This window comes from Aspergillus aculeatus (assembly GCF_001890905.1).
Source record: "Aspergillus aculeatus ATCC 16872 unplaced genomic scaffold ASPACscaffold_17, whole genome shotgun sequence".
Taxonomy (NCBI): domain Eukaryota; kingdom Fungi; phylum Ascomycota; class Eurotiomycetes; order Eurotiales; family Aspergillaceae; genus Aspergillus; species Aspergillus aculeatus.
In genome coordinates, this window is record NW_017962992.1 from 247578 (window position 1) to 260593 (window position 13016).

The 13016-nt window shown below is 52.8% G+C and overlaps 3 protein-coding genes and 1 non-coding gene across 4 annotated transcripts; all 4 read right to left on the minus strand.

The window, feature by feature from the left end:
- Nucleotides 1-173: 173 nt before the first annotated feature.
- On the minus strand, nt 174-265 carry ASPACDRAFT_t282. Its single transcript has one exon. It is a non-coding gene; the product is annotated as a tRNA-Pro (tRNA).
- Nucleotides 266-836: 571 nt separating this feature from the next.
- Nucleotides 837-5064, minus strand: ASPACDRAFT_125661 (uncharacterized protein). Its single transcript, XM_020196835.1, has 2 exons — nt 4823-5064; nt 837-4772 (listed from the first exon to the last, which is right to left on the minus strand). The coding sequence occupies exon 2, from the start codon at nt 4684-4686 to the stop codon at nt 1183-1185; it is 3504 nt and encodes a 1167-aa protein (XP_020052512.1). The 5' UTR covers nt 4687-4772; nt 4823-5064; the 3' UTR covers nt 837-1182.
- A 1861-nt stretch (nt 5065-6925) lies between these two features.
- ASPACDRAFT_54579 (TDT family transporter) lies at nt 6926-8463 on the minus strand (the record flags this gene model as incomplete). Its single annotated transcript, XM_020202898.1, has 5 exons — nt 6926-7087; nt 7173-7476; nt 7594-7890; nt 7952-8320; nt 8378-8463. The coding sequence occupies 5 exons, from the start codon at nt 8461-8463 to the stop codon at nt 6926-6928; spliced, it is 1218 nt and encodes a 405-aa protein (XP_020052513.1).
- Nucleotides 8464-9731: 1268 nt separating this feature from the next.
- On the minus strand, nt 9732-12721 carry ASPACDRAFT_1192 (uncharacterized protein; the record flags this gene model as incomplete). The annotated part of the gene is made up of 6 exons (XM_020196232.1): nt 9732-11127; nt 11188-11923; nt 11983-12066; nt 12123-12179; nt 12233-12370; nt 12439-12721. Coding segments are annotated over 6 exons (2694 nt in total), but the record flags the coding sequence as incomplete, so codon positions are not given.
- Between the last annotated feature and the right edge of the window lie 295 nt (nt 12722-13016).

The following is a 13016-nucleotide window of genomic DNA, read 5'->3' on the forward strand; positions in this document are numbered from 1 at the left end:
ACTACTAATACCCCCCCACCCCACACACACACACAAACTACCACCACCTAACCAACCCTCTCGAAGAAACCCAACCCAGCCCCAAAAAAAAAAACAGAAGAAGAAACGAAACATTCCCCCCGCCTCCCGTCAGCCCTACCCAGAAAATCTGGGTCCGGATAAAAAAGAAATCAGGCCCGAGCCGCGGATCGAACGCGGGACCTCTCGCAGATATGCTTGGGTTTGGAATCCCTAAGCGAGAATCATACCACTAGACCACCCGGGCTTGTTGTTGCAACTGGCTACAGAAACTGGTATCATGACGCTTGAGTAGGGTGGCACGGATGATGGTAGCAGTCCCTTGCGGGAGGGGCGGTGTCATCGTTATACTTCACTCCGTACCATACGTACAGCTACAATATATTGCTATGTACTTAGTATGGGTGGCTGGCTGGCTGGGTCCTTTTCGAAGTGACAGCAGCCCTAGACTACCTTACTAACCGCCCGCGTGGACCTAACTAAGGTTAACTAACTAGTCTAGGTACTGTAACTAGTGTAACTAACTACCTAAGTTGACTAAGCTTGGTACAGTACTTTGGGATGATGCTGGTGGGTTTGCATGTACACACACACCCCCCCCTGCCTGATCAACATTCTGTTGCTCTTCTGCTGTAACAGGTGCCTAGGCAATCATCTGGTTCTCTTAACTGATCCCAGAAATTGTGGGTCGGTGAGTCGGTGAGTCGGGCGCCTATCCGTATGCATCTCAGTAATCCCGAAGTGAACGACGAATATATCCAGCCAAGCTTGGGCTGACAGAATAAGATTCAAAATCTAATGAGTTCACTGCAAACCTGGCTCCGGCGAAATCATATATACTTCATTGGTTATGTCTGCTATGCTATGCTATGCTAATAGACACCGAAGCAGGCTAAAGGCGCGACTCAACAGCGCACAAGACAGTAAAACCGAACGCGGACCCCGGTAGGCTTCAAATGTAAGACGGGGTCGATATGTTAATTGCTATGTCATCAGGGATAGAAACAAGGGGAACAAGCCACTATAATACTAGGCATAAACACAAGTGAATACAACGCTGAGGATACATCCCAAAAAGTGCAGTGCGGGGTTGGTGATTAGATAATAACAGGTAAAACCGGGCGGACGTGAGCGGCGTGCATTATAACATCGATGAAGACGCCGTTACATTTGCTGAGGCATGATAAAAGCACGTTTTCGGGGATCGTCGTCCACAGGCGCGCTACGCTTCTGAGACGGATTGAGGGTCATTGAATCGGTGGTTTGAGGCTGGACATGAGGGTGAAGCTGAGGATGAAGGTTGAAGTGCGGGTGCTGGTGAGCATGGGCATGTGCATGGGGGTGTGTTTGTGCCTGGGCTTGCATCTGATGGGCTTGCAACTGATGCGCCTGGGGAAGATGGGGTTGCAGATGTGCTTGTGGTTGCAACTGCATTGGCCGAGAGGCTTGTTGATGCACTTGATGCACCTGTTGCTGCTGCGGTTGCAGCTGTTGGGTGTGGGCTTGCGTATGAGCAGGAGCATGGGGCTGGTGTTGAGCTTGCATCTGGTGGCTTTGCATATGCGGAGACTGCAACTGATGAGCCTGCATATGCGGGGATTGAATCTGATGGGCCTGGAGATGAGGTTGGGGCTTGACCTGCATCTGGTGTATTTGGAATTGAGGCTGCACCGCAGTTTGAGCCTGTTGGTGATGTGCAGGAGGTTGTTGAAGCTGGAACTGATGCAAGTGCTGATGCTGAGGCTGGGGCTTTGCATGAGCCTGAGCTTGCGGCTTGGTTTGAGCCTGTGGCTGAGCTTGTGGCTGCTGACGAGCTTGTTGCTGTACTTGTGCCTGGGCCTGCTGTTGAGCATGCTGTTGTTGATGAGGATGTTGAGCCTGGTGTTGGACATGCTGAGCTTGCTGCTGCTGCTGCTGCTGGTGGAGATGAGCTTGCTGCTGCTGAATCTGTTGCTGGTGAAGGTGAGGATGCTGTTGAGCCTGCTGTTGCAGTGCCTGGTGAGATTGAGGCCGAGTCTGTTGCGGTTGTTGATGTTGCTGCTGCTGCCCTTGCACCTGTTGCTGTTGTTGCTGAGGCTGTTGAGGCTGGACTTGCATCAACGGTGTTTGCTGTTGCGGCCGCTGCGGTTGCTGATGTGACTGTTCCTGCTTGATCTGCGCCGATTCTCCTGCAGTCTGATCAGGTTTGACCCCCTCAGCTAGGGCTTTCGCTTGCGCTTCCGCCTCCTCTGCTGCCTTTCGTGCCAACACATCCGCCTTTCGGGGCCGCCCGCGAGGACGCCCCGTACCCGGTTTAGACGAGGGCTTCTTAGGTGGCCGAGGCTTCGGGGGCTGATCGCCGCTCACCTCCGTCTTGCGTGGCCGTCCACGACCGCGCTTTTGTGGAATGATGGTTCCATCAGGCAAGACAATCGGAGGCAGAGGAGGGAGCTTTGGTCGCTTCTTCTTGGGAGGGGGTGGCGGCAAGGGATTTCCATCGGGACCAAGGGCTGGTGGTGGGGGAGGGAGGGGGACCGTGATGGGTGTACCATCAGGGCCAATGATCGTGGTGGTCTCCTGCGGCTTCTTGGGCTTCTTTGGCTTGCGGGGTTTTGGCACCTCCCCAGGAGCGAGCGGCTTGCGAGGACGACCCCTCTTTTTAGGAGTCTGACCATCGACTTGGGAAGCCGAAGGAGCTCCCGCGACAGACCCGGGAATGGCATTATGGACAGCACCAGGAAGAGACCCCGAAGTAGTCCCAGGGACAGCGCTATGGGCAGCGGCACCTTGAGCGGAGCCGGCAGCAGTGGCAGCAGCCGAAGCAGGTGCCACGTTAACGGGGGCCGTGGCAGGGGGTTTGGCAGGGCTGCTAGCACCACGCTGTTGTTGGCTCGAAGGCCCTAGTTGAGCTTGGAAAACGGGATGAAACTGCCCGTTAATGTGCACCCCAGCGGGGACTGGCGATGCAGCGGGCTTGGCCTGTTTCTTCCGGGGCTTACTAGGTGCTGTCTTTTTCTCCGCAGTGGAGGTGGATGACTGTGGCGGACGCTGCTGCTGGGATTGAGTCTGAGCTTGAGCCTGAGGCTTGGTCTGCGGGTGGGCCTGAGGCTGGGCCTGGGGTGGGTTCTGCGGCTGGGTCGGAGTTTGAGCCTGCGGTTGACGAGCCTGCGGTTGTATTTGGTGGTGCTGAATGAACTGATGTTGCTGCTGAGGTTGCTGATGCATGAGATTGTGCTGTTGCTGATGTTGTGGCTGCTGCGCTTGCTGCTGCTGCTGCTGCTGCTGCTGCTGCGGCTGTTGATAATGATGTTGATAATGATGGAACTGGATCTGTTGCGGTTGGGGTTGGAAAGGTGATCGCTGAGCATGCTGCTGCTGGAAACGGGCCTGCTGCTGTTGCTGATAAGTCTCTTGCGTTTGTTGCTGTTGCTGAGCCTGCTGCTGCCGTTGGGCGGCTTCTTGTTGGGCCTTGAGTTGAGCTTCCTGCTGAGCTTTCCGCTGCTGGGCTTCTTGCTGAGCCTTCAATTGCGCCTCTTGTGCTTTGAGTTGTTCCTGCTGCGCCTTGCGCTGGGCTTCCTGCTGGGCCCTGAGCTGAGCTTCTTTTCGCTGCTGGGCTTCTTGCTGAGCCTTGAGCGCGGCTTCTTGCTGTGCTTTCAACTGCGCTTCTTCCTGAGCCTTACGCTGGGCTTCCTGCTGCGCTTTCAGAGCCTCCTGCCTCCGCTGCTCTTGCAATTTCAGTTGAGCTTCTTCCTGTGCCTTGCGTTGAGCCTCCAATTGAGCCTGTCGCTGAGCTTCGGCCTGGGCCTGTCGCTGGGCCTCTTGCTGCGCTTTCAGATGAGCCTCCTGCTGGGCCTGCTGTTGCTGCTGAAATGTCTGCTGCGCATGCTGCTGATACGGCGACTGCTGGGCCTGGGTCTGATAAGGAGAGGCCTGGTGCGGAGACTGCTGATATTGCGCATGGAACTGAGGCAGCTGCTGAGCCTGAGACTGGTACGGAGATGCCTGCTGAGTCTGTTGGAAAGGCGATTGGTGGAATTGATGCGTGGCTTGGCCGGCCCCGAGCATCGGCGACGCGGCGGCGGGAGTAGGCGTTTGCGCATTGGGAAGCGAATGGGCGCCCTGGCGCTGCTGCTGCAGATGTTGCTGCTGGAGCCGCTCGAGCGACTGCTGAGGAGACGCGATACCCATGGTGTGCGCATGGGGCGACATGGCCGCCTGCGCATTCATGGCATGGGAGCGATAATTGGCCATGGGGTTCATGTTCCGCTGAAGACTCTGCAAGGACAGGTAAGGATCCTTCAATTGGCCGATCGAATCGGCGTTCCGGGACAGCAGATCGGACGAGCCCTGCGGAGTGAAATGCCCCGGGAAGGAGTTGAAATGTCCCGCCGTATTGAGGCCGACAAGCGGACTGGATGAGGCCGGGGTCATTTTGCGGGGATCCGGGGAATGAGCGGCCAATTCGGTCTGTGTATGGGCGCGAAGCAGCGAGCTATTGCCGGTTAATCCGGCGCCATGATGAGGGTGGGTTGCGGTGGCCGCATTCATGGACGGGGACTGCAGCTGGTGGTGGTGAGGATGTTGTTGTTGTTGTTGCTGTTGTTGATGTTGAGGATGGTGATGCTGGGGATGCGCATTCTGCTGGGGCGCCCGTTGCTGATGGAACGGAAGACCATTGTAGCCCATCATCTTCGGGGGAATGTATTAGACACTAATCCCGCCCGAAGACAATTGCGTGGCTATTTTCCCAGGAAAATAGGATGAACGTGGTGGTGCTGATATCAAATCAACCAGAGTGATAATACTCGGGGGGGAGGCGACGAACATGTGACCACCGCGTCGGCAGGAAGCGATACGGTTACAGGGGCGGTCGGGCGGGCGGTCTGTGGGGGTGGATGGTGGTGGTGGTGGTGACGGTGGTGTTTGCTGACCAAGGCGGAGTGGGTGACTTTGGGGGGGTATGAGTGAGTACGAGTACGTACTGTACGTGCCGCGATGGAGAGTGACTTGGACGGGACGGACTGACCTCACCCTCACACACCGGGGGCAAGGAGGGGAGGGGGGAGGGAGGGGGGGGGGGCCCTGGAGGGGTGGCGAGAAAGCCAATTCCAGACCAAAACTCCACCAGCTCTTCTTTAACAACGGAGGTGGAAGGTCGGAAGCCCGATGACAGCGAGAAAGAGAGAGAGAAAGAGAGAGAAAGATGGACGAACCTGAGCAGTAACCGCAATACAGGATCGGAACAGTTGACGACAGACACGCGCACGGGGGCGCGTCTGCAACTCTCTTTTCTTTTTTTTTTTTTCCTCTCTCGGGCTGGGAAAATAGAAAATGAGAAAAGCGGCCGCTGTGACGATAACAATTAAATGTGGAATAAGCAACGATCCCGGCTCGATCCCCAATCCGGAAGCGACAGACGAACGAAGGGCCTCAGGCTGCCACAGGCTGTCAGGCTACTAGTAGAAGGGCGCGGTACGGGGTACTGTACGGTCAGTACCAGGCAAGCAAGCAGATCAAGCAGGCAAGTAGGCAGGTAAGCAGGCAAGCAGGCAGCTAAGGCAAGCAGCTTGCTGGTAAGGCTAACAGTAATGACAACAGCCGTTTCTCTGCCCGGGGAAACTACGGTCGATCCACAAAGACCAGCCGCGCACTCGGTTGGGAAGGGGGAGAGAAAAAAAAGAAAGGGTAAAAAAAGAAAGCGAGAGCTGAAAAAAAGGGGGGGGAGGAGAAAGGGAAGGGAAAGCTGGAGGGAAAAATAGAGGAATGCCCAACAAGCTGAATGCAAGGTGTGAACAGTCGGTCTCTCTCCCACAAGGCAATGACAATAATAAGGACAGAGATTCCCTCCACTCTGCACTCACCACAAGAGATAATAGTGATCTCAAAATCACTCTTCAAGCAGTCAATCAATCAATCAATCAATCGAGATAGAGATACTTGGGGGATCTTGGAATGGATCGTGAAGTCTGGAGATGGTCGCGCGCGATGATTTGTTTGGGGTTGTGGATGGAACTCCGTCCCTTTTTTTATTTTATTAAATTTTTTAATTTTTAATTTTTCTGATTTTCCCTCTTTTATATTATTTTTTTTCTCTGCTCTCTGGGGAAATTTGGGATTTTCAGTTTTTGCTTGGAGGGGGCGGTTTTATTTGGGGGAAGTGGAGCGACACGTGACTCGCCGCCGGGCTGGCCAGTCACAGGCCGGGCTTCGTGTCGGGCTTGGACTGGTCGGGCACAAATCGAGATGACGACAAAGATTGGTACACACTAGGAGTACTAGGTAAGATGATGGCATCTTTACTTGTATACTAACATGCAGTCCAGAGACAACCTCTCGATATCAACAATTAAAGGGAGTACTACGTAGGTACGATGTATCCCTCGAAGCCGACAACCTATAAGTTACCTGCCAGTGACGTCTTGACAGCAATACAAAACAATGAAGTCCTAGCGTCTTCTGGGTCCCGAACTCCCGAGCATTACTACCAAACACTATAATCTGGTTCCCGCAGGGTGAATAAAATAAATATTCCCTTCTCTAAATAACCAAAATCGTCATCCACCACCACCAAAAAAAATCCCCCTAGAAAAAAAAAAGATAAATCTGTCACCCCTAAAATAAGTAATCAATTAAAAAAAATTATCTGAACAGGAACCACATAGCCTGCCTGGCCATCAAAGTTCGATCTAATCATTTAAGCTTAATTCGCCCACCCAGGCGGTTTGTCACTGTTCCTGAGCGCAATTCGGCGTGCGTGCAGCATGGATACTTACCAGCACACCTCGAAACTAGATGCTAACTGATACCATACTAACCTTTGAATGCCAGAACTCTTCCAGGATCAAGACCTATTTGCGCAAACTATATATTAGAAAACCCACGTGCAAACAAAAAAAATTCCCTGAGATAATAGAAACACCGACAAACCTCAAGCACTCTTCGATCCCACATCGACCCCGCGCTGGTCCTCCCCCTCCCTGGCCTTCAAGTCAGCCAAACAAGGCGCAAAGAACAACCGACCCGACAGCACCCCTTGCAACGTGCCCACGCCCACCACTCCCCACAACACCACCACACAGAGGGAGAGAATCTATCCCACCCAAAAACATCAGCATCCCTTCACACCCAAACGGACCTATTCTTAAACACGCAAGGAGAATGAGGAGAGAACATACCGTGCCCAACACCCTAAAAAACTCCGACGGCAACTCCTTCCCCAGCTGACAAGTACTCGTCGCAAACACCCCGAGCGGGAAGGTAAACCCCCACCATCCGATATTGAAAGGGAAGCTCCGGCACCGCGCAATCGAGGCAATCGCCAGGAAGAGCCACACCAGGCCGAATGACCAGAGGATCAGGCCGACCATGAAGCCCACCGTGTAGAACACCGGCCCTGACTCAAACCCGGACTCGGAGTCCAGCGTCAGTGTCTGGGTCTGCGGGAAAATCGTCTGCGCCGCGCTGCCGAGTTTCATGATGCTACACCATGGGTGAAGGGTTTCAGTTAGCCCATCCATTTCTTGACCATCACCCAGGGGTTAAAAAGGGTTGTGGGCGATATAGGGGCGTGTATCCCGTAGACACACACTCACTCACCCGAATCCGCCCTGTCCGAGAGGGCCCAGGGGTAGGAAAACGCTCACGATCACCGCCTTGGGGGGCAATTTGTGCAGCGTGAGTCGTTGGAGGTAGATCACCATGACCATGAGGGCGAGCGGCAGGCCGATGCCCCACAGGATATAGCTCACGATGACCGTCCACAGGGCGTGCTGCGGGTTGGGGAGCACGTCCGCGACGATGGCCCCCGACGACGCGGCAACGATACAGCTGACGATGGGCAGAAGCCACACCGCGGTCATCGATGAAAGCTGGGTCTCACTCCCGTGAGCCATCCTGGTCGCATGCGAATGAGCGTGACTGCTAGAGAAACAAAAGGTTGTGAAAGACCGCTTACAGCAGAAAAGGTAATGACAATGCCGTGATCACGGAGAAGACAGCATCGAAGATCCACAGTCCCCAAGCAAAGTTTCGGCTCCACTCTCCCCAGGCCGGGACACACACGAAGCAGAACATGTTGATGATGGTTGCGAATCCCATCGGAAAGGTGCCGATGAACATCGACTGCACGGGGTGTCTGATCATCGCGAAGAAGATCTCCGGGTACAGCATGTAGCGGAGAAGGGTAATGATACATCCGGTCGCAAAGAGCAGGACATTCAGGGCGAAGATCGCGACGGAGATCCAGTAGAGCCATTGGCCGTTGTAGGGTAGAGTGTTCAAGAGGATGGACACTATTCCGGTGCCCATGGTGACAGAAAACCAGCTGGATCCAGGTCAGCTTTTGCGTCTCACAGAAGCCATTCTGACCAGGCAATCATACGAGGGAGTGAAATGACGGACAACCCTCCTCCAACCCACATCATGTTTGGAGGGCTCGGTGGGTGTAGAATTGCTTTGGCAGGTCATAGTTTAGCAAAAGTTCTTGAAGGGCGAAAGTCGGCAATTGACGGAACGCCACCCACGACTTGATATACACCAAGCTGAGTGGGTTGTTCCAGAATAGTGATATGAAGATGTCGATATATTGATATGTGTCGCAATCAGAAATAGAATTTACCAAGAACATAGGGTATTTTCGAGAACTTCAAGAAGGTGAGTCACGTTCTCTGAATCTCGCCTGACAAACTTCCGTTGTACTCGACACTATGTAATAATTCGGCCGAATAAAAGCAGGATGGGACGGCTACAGTCGGCGACTCGGCGACAACCGTCGAACGGCGACTGCGGCAACTATGTGTGTATTGTATGAACCCGGTTCCTCCTAAACAACCACAGCAACACAACAACACAACAACAACGACAACGACACAACAGATTTATCAGTTCCAACTGGAGCTGTACGAACTGCCACTATCGTATGAGCTGCTCCAATATGAATCGCTCGAGCCACCGCCGCCAGACGAACTGCTTGAGTCACCGCCGTATGAGCTGCTTCCTCCGGCCGAACTGCTGCTATACGAGCCAGAGCTACCTCCTCCATATGAACGACTCGAACTGCTACCGTGGTAGCTACTGCCACTACTATGAGAGCGGCTGCTGAGATACGGGTTCCAACCCCCAGTATAGCCACTGGACCAACCGTCGTGATTGCGACTGCCGTACCCAGAGGAGTTTGTACTGGAATATCCGTGCCCTGAACCAGTTTGGACCTCTCCATCTCTAGTAGATCTTGCTGCGCCAGAATCAGTCTTCCGGGTGTGGTCAACATGACCGGGATGTTGATACTTCGAGTGACCTTTCCACGTCGCGAAAGTGGAGTCGTACTGGTAGGAGGCTCGGGGGCAACCGTCATTGACCCCAGACTGAATTTGCTTGGACGAGTCTTCGCGACATTCGGTATCCTCTTTCTCTGTTGTACCTGCGTCTCTGGTAGTGTATTGAACATCTCGTTCATGACCGGCTTCGTAATCGGTCCTGTTTGGATGCACGGTGTCCCGGTACGTTTTGTCTCGGTGTTCCTGCACTGGAGCTCCCTCATTGGCTTTGGTTTGCTGGGAGTCATCAGTCGAGGAGACACCATGCGACGAATACAATGATTCCGGGCCGGTCATCGATCCAGAGCTGGGTTGAGATTGAGAATTGCCATCTGCATCGCCAGGGGAAGAGTGAGCAGAGTGAGCAGCGTGATAATCTGCATCAGTAGATGCCACCTCGTCACAGCTCTCATCGACAAAATCGTTGGTATGCAATTGATCGAGGTCATATAGAAGCCCTTCAAATCCCAGGAAATCTAGATTTGTCGGTTCCTTTCTTGAGTCTTCCGTTCTGGGTAAGGAGAATCTCCCGCCACGACCGCTGCCATCGACATCGGGCCTCCTGGCACGCTTGTTGCGCAAAGCTTCGTATTCCTGAATCTGCTCAGGCCGTGGTCGTGAAGCCCACTTAGCGAGAAAGTAATGACTGTAGGTCCCCGCTTCGTAATAGTGGCTATAGGGTTGGGCGCGGTGAATCCCTCCCAGTTTCACCCTTGTCAGTGACGGGTGTGCCTGTCGAAGACCCTTGTCCGCAGAATGGAGCCATTGGGTCGCTTGCACGAACTTTTCACTTCGAGCCATAGCCGTCGCTCCTCGGTTCAGGAGAGACAAGGCCGTGAGAACGGTAAGTCGATCACGCATCCAGGAAACATCTTTCATTCCTCGATTGCTTGGCTTCGCTGTGGCGTACATTTGTGGACCCCGCTGGAGATGTAACGCGATTAAAGACCAAGCGTCGAATGGAAATGCCCAGATATGCTTAGCGAGATTACAAGATCCGCAGAATTCGGGGTGCTGCTGATATGCTTCCGTGCAATCCCAGGGGAAAAGATCCTGGTACTTGTATAATGTACCACCAAACGCGCCCCAGTCGTACCAGTACTCCTGGAGAGTGTCTAGAACATCAGCCTCATCATGTCGACCGAAGTGGAAGCGAAGAAGGTACTCCTCGATCAGTCCGCTAGGAACATCGTATTTCGTGCGGACTTGGCTACGTAGATAGCTGTCCTGTGGACAAACAAAGCTCATGAGATATAACGGAGATGCGGCCCCCGAAGCTTGACCCGCCGAAGCCCTCTCAATCAAAGGTTCAAATAAATCCATGTCAATGAGTGAGTCGCAAAATGATTGACAATTATTACCGATAGCACTCCAGGTGAGTGTTGTGCTTGGATCGAGTAACTTCTTTGCAATCCCCTGCAAATAGATATTGACCTTTGGCTCAAGAAGGGTTTTGAGTTTGGTCATTATTTGATCCAGCGCAGTGTCTAGAATCTTGCGCTGTTCCTTGACGGGGAGTCCTGGATGGTCGAAATAACCGCGACTAGCCGCCACAATAAGCCATATAATCTCAGATTCCTGCCCAGCATAGGAAGACCCAGAAAGGGCGCTGGTGAAGGGTACCCCGACAACCTGTTTCATGATAGCTTTGTATCGTTTGGGAGTTCCAACGAGGCGCTGCTGCTGCTTCCAAAGGCGTCTCTTAGCGTCGCCACCAATTGCTAAACTAGGATGACGAGAGCGTGGACTGCAGGAGTCAGGCCTATCATGGAAGGTAGATAGTTCTCGAATAGTGACTAAGGCGCCTTGCTTGGTGCTGCATTGTTGATCAGTAAGTCTTTCAGAAGCATATGTAATGAAATAGTTCGATGCTTACTTTGCGACCCCATTTTCAACGACCAGGGGCCCAACTCGTAAGGCCATATGAACATTGCCAAAAGGGTATTGTTGGGCAAATTGGCGAAAGAATAACGGTATATCTTCGTCTGCCATGGCTTCCTTCACTGAAGCAGTGTTTGCATCCTGGTCACGAGCGAAAGGGACTTCCTTTTCTGGTTGTGGTTGCAAGGGCGGCTGCTTCGAATTGGGTTCTCCTCTCAAATTCACTTTCCTGGCTGGCTCATATGTCCCCTGTGCAGCTGTAATATTTGATTTGACTCGGAATCTCGTCATTTTTTTGTCTTTCTTCCTATGATCACGGACTGTAGACTGTAGACCGTGATATTTTGCGAGGGCGACTCGAGTGTTGAGTTGGAGTAATTTGCATCTTTTCGCGAGTGGAATTGCAACATGTCTTTCTCCCTTAGGAATTGGAAACAGGGCACCTGGAAATCCGGTGCTGTCGAGGCGAGAGACGTCTGCACAATGACATATATTCCGACCCAGGGCAGGAGTAATGGCTTCGGCGAGAACGCAGTGCTTGTATGCTTTGACATATTGTTCTCTGCCAAGATAGAGTTTTCGATAACAGTCCTCGCAGACGGTGAGTTGTTTTGCATGGTTCGATTTGCCACTATGGGTAAACATGCTACCTCGAATGATACTGGAGCAGTCCGAGCATTTCAGAGGCTCAAGTCGGGCATTCCAGTCACTATCAAAACCAGACAGAGTGACTAGAGGTTTTGTTAGGTAATTGTACTGATTGACACATCATGTGGTATTCGGTCCATACGTTGCGGAATGGCAGGTCGAGCCCAGAAGCCAAGGTCTTCTAAAGGTGGACGGTGCTCAATCAGTTTGTCGATATCGAGGAGCCCTGCGTAGGCTCAAGGTCAATTGGGATACTCTCAGGCTGGCACCCTTTAGACTCACCCGCAGCTTGTAGGAGGATACGTGCCCGCTCCTGGATACCGGAAGATGATACAATGTCTTAAGAAAGCTTCATTAGCTTTGGGCGAGAGAAGCAGACAATGACAAACAACCTTCTGCGTTCGTTCGCACTTCATCCTTAACATCAACGTTAGTGCTCTGAAATTCTACCTGCGCGAGTTTTGCTTTGCGTAAAGCCTCCTTGATTTTTGTGCCGTTCATAACAGAGGACAAGATCTTGTCCTGGTCGGCTGTCCTCGCAGTTTTCTCTTCCCCTATATCGGCAGAACAAGTTAGCCCGAGCTTGATCGTAGTGGACAGACCAGCACATTACCATATCGTATCGCAAAAGCTCGTGTCTCCTGAGTAACCTGATCCATAAATGTGTCAAAGCCGTGTAAATTGTTGTCATGCTCATCATCTACTGCCACATCTGTATACTCTGATTGCTGCCAGGTTTTCAAAGTGCGTATGATATTTTCGAGCTCGAGCCTCACGCCATACCAGTACAGAGTCTCAAGCTCAGACTGCAAATGCGCGCTAGCAGGCCCTACCAATTTCCACAGGGCTCGGGGAGCATGAGTGATGTTCGGCAGCGAAGATCGCTCGAAATGGTGCCTGAGGCGAATCCCACTCAGGCAAGACATGGTGGCTGCTGCATGGATGGGGGGTTTTTTTTGGATTCCAGTAGGTGCCAAATTGAGGATTGTAAGGTTGAAACTCAGCTCCTCCACAATCTCAAGACATCATATCACGATTGAGGAACTGAGCCCCCCCCCTTTACAGCCTGAGGAATAGGTTTGTTGCTGGGGGTGCAAGGCTGGAAAATACGAGAATCGCCAAGGCCAGGCACCGGCCTCGTGCTTAGAGCCCGGGGTATCCGAGGCTGTGCAAAAG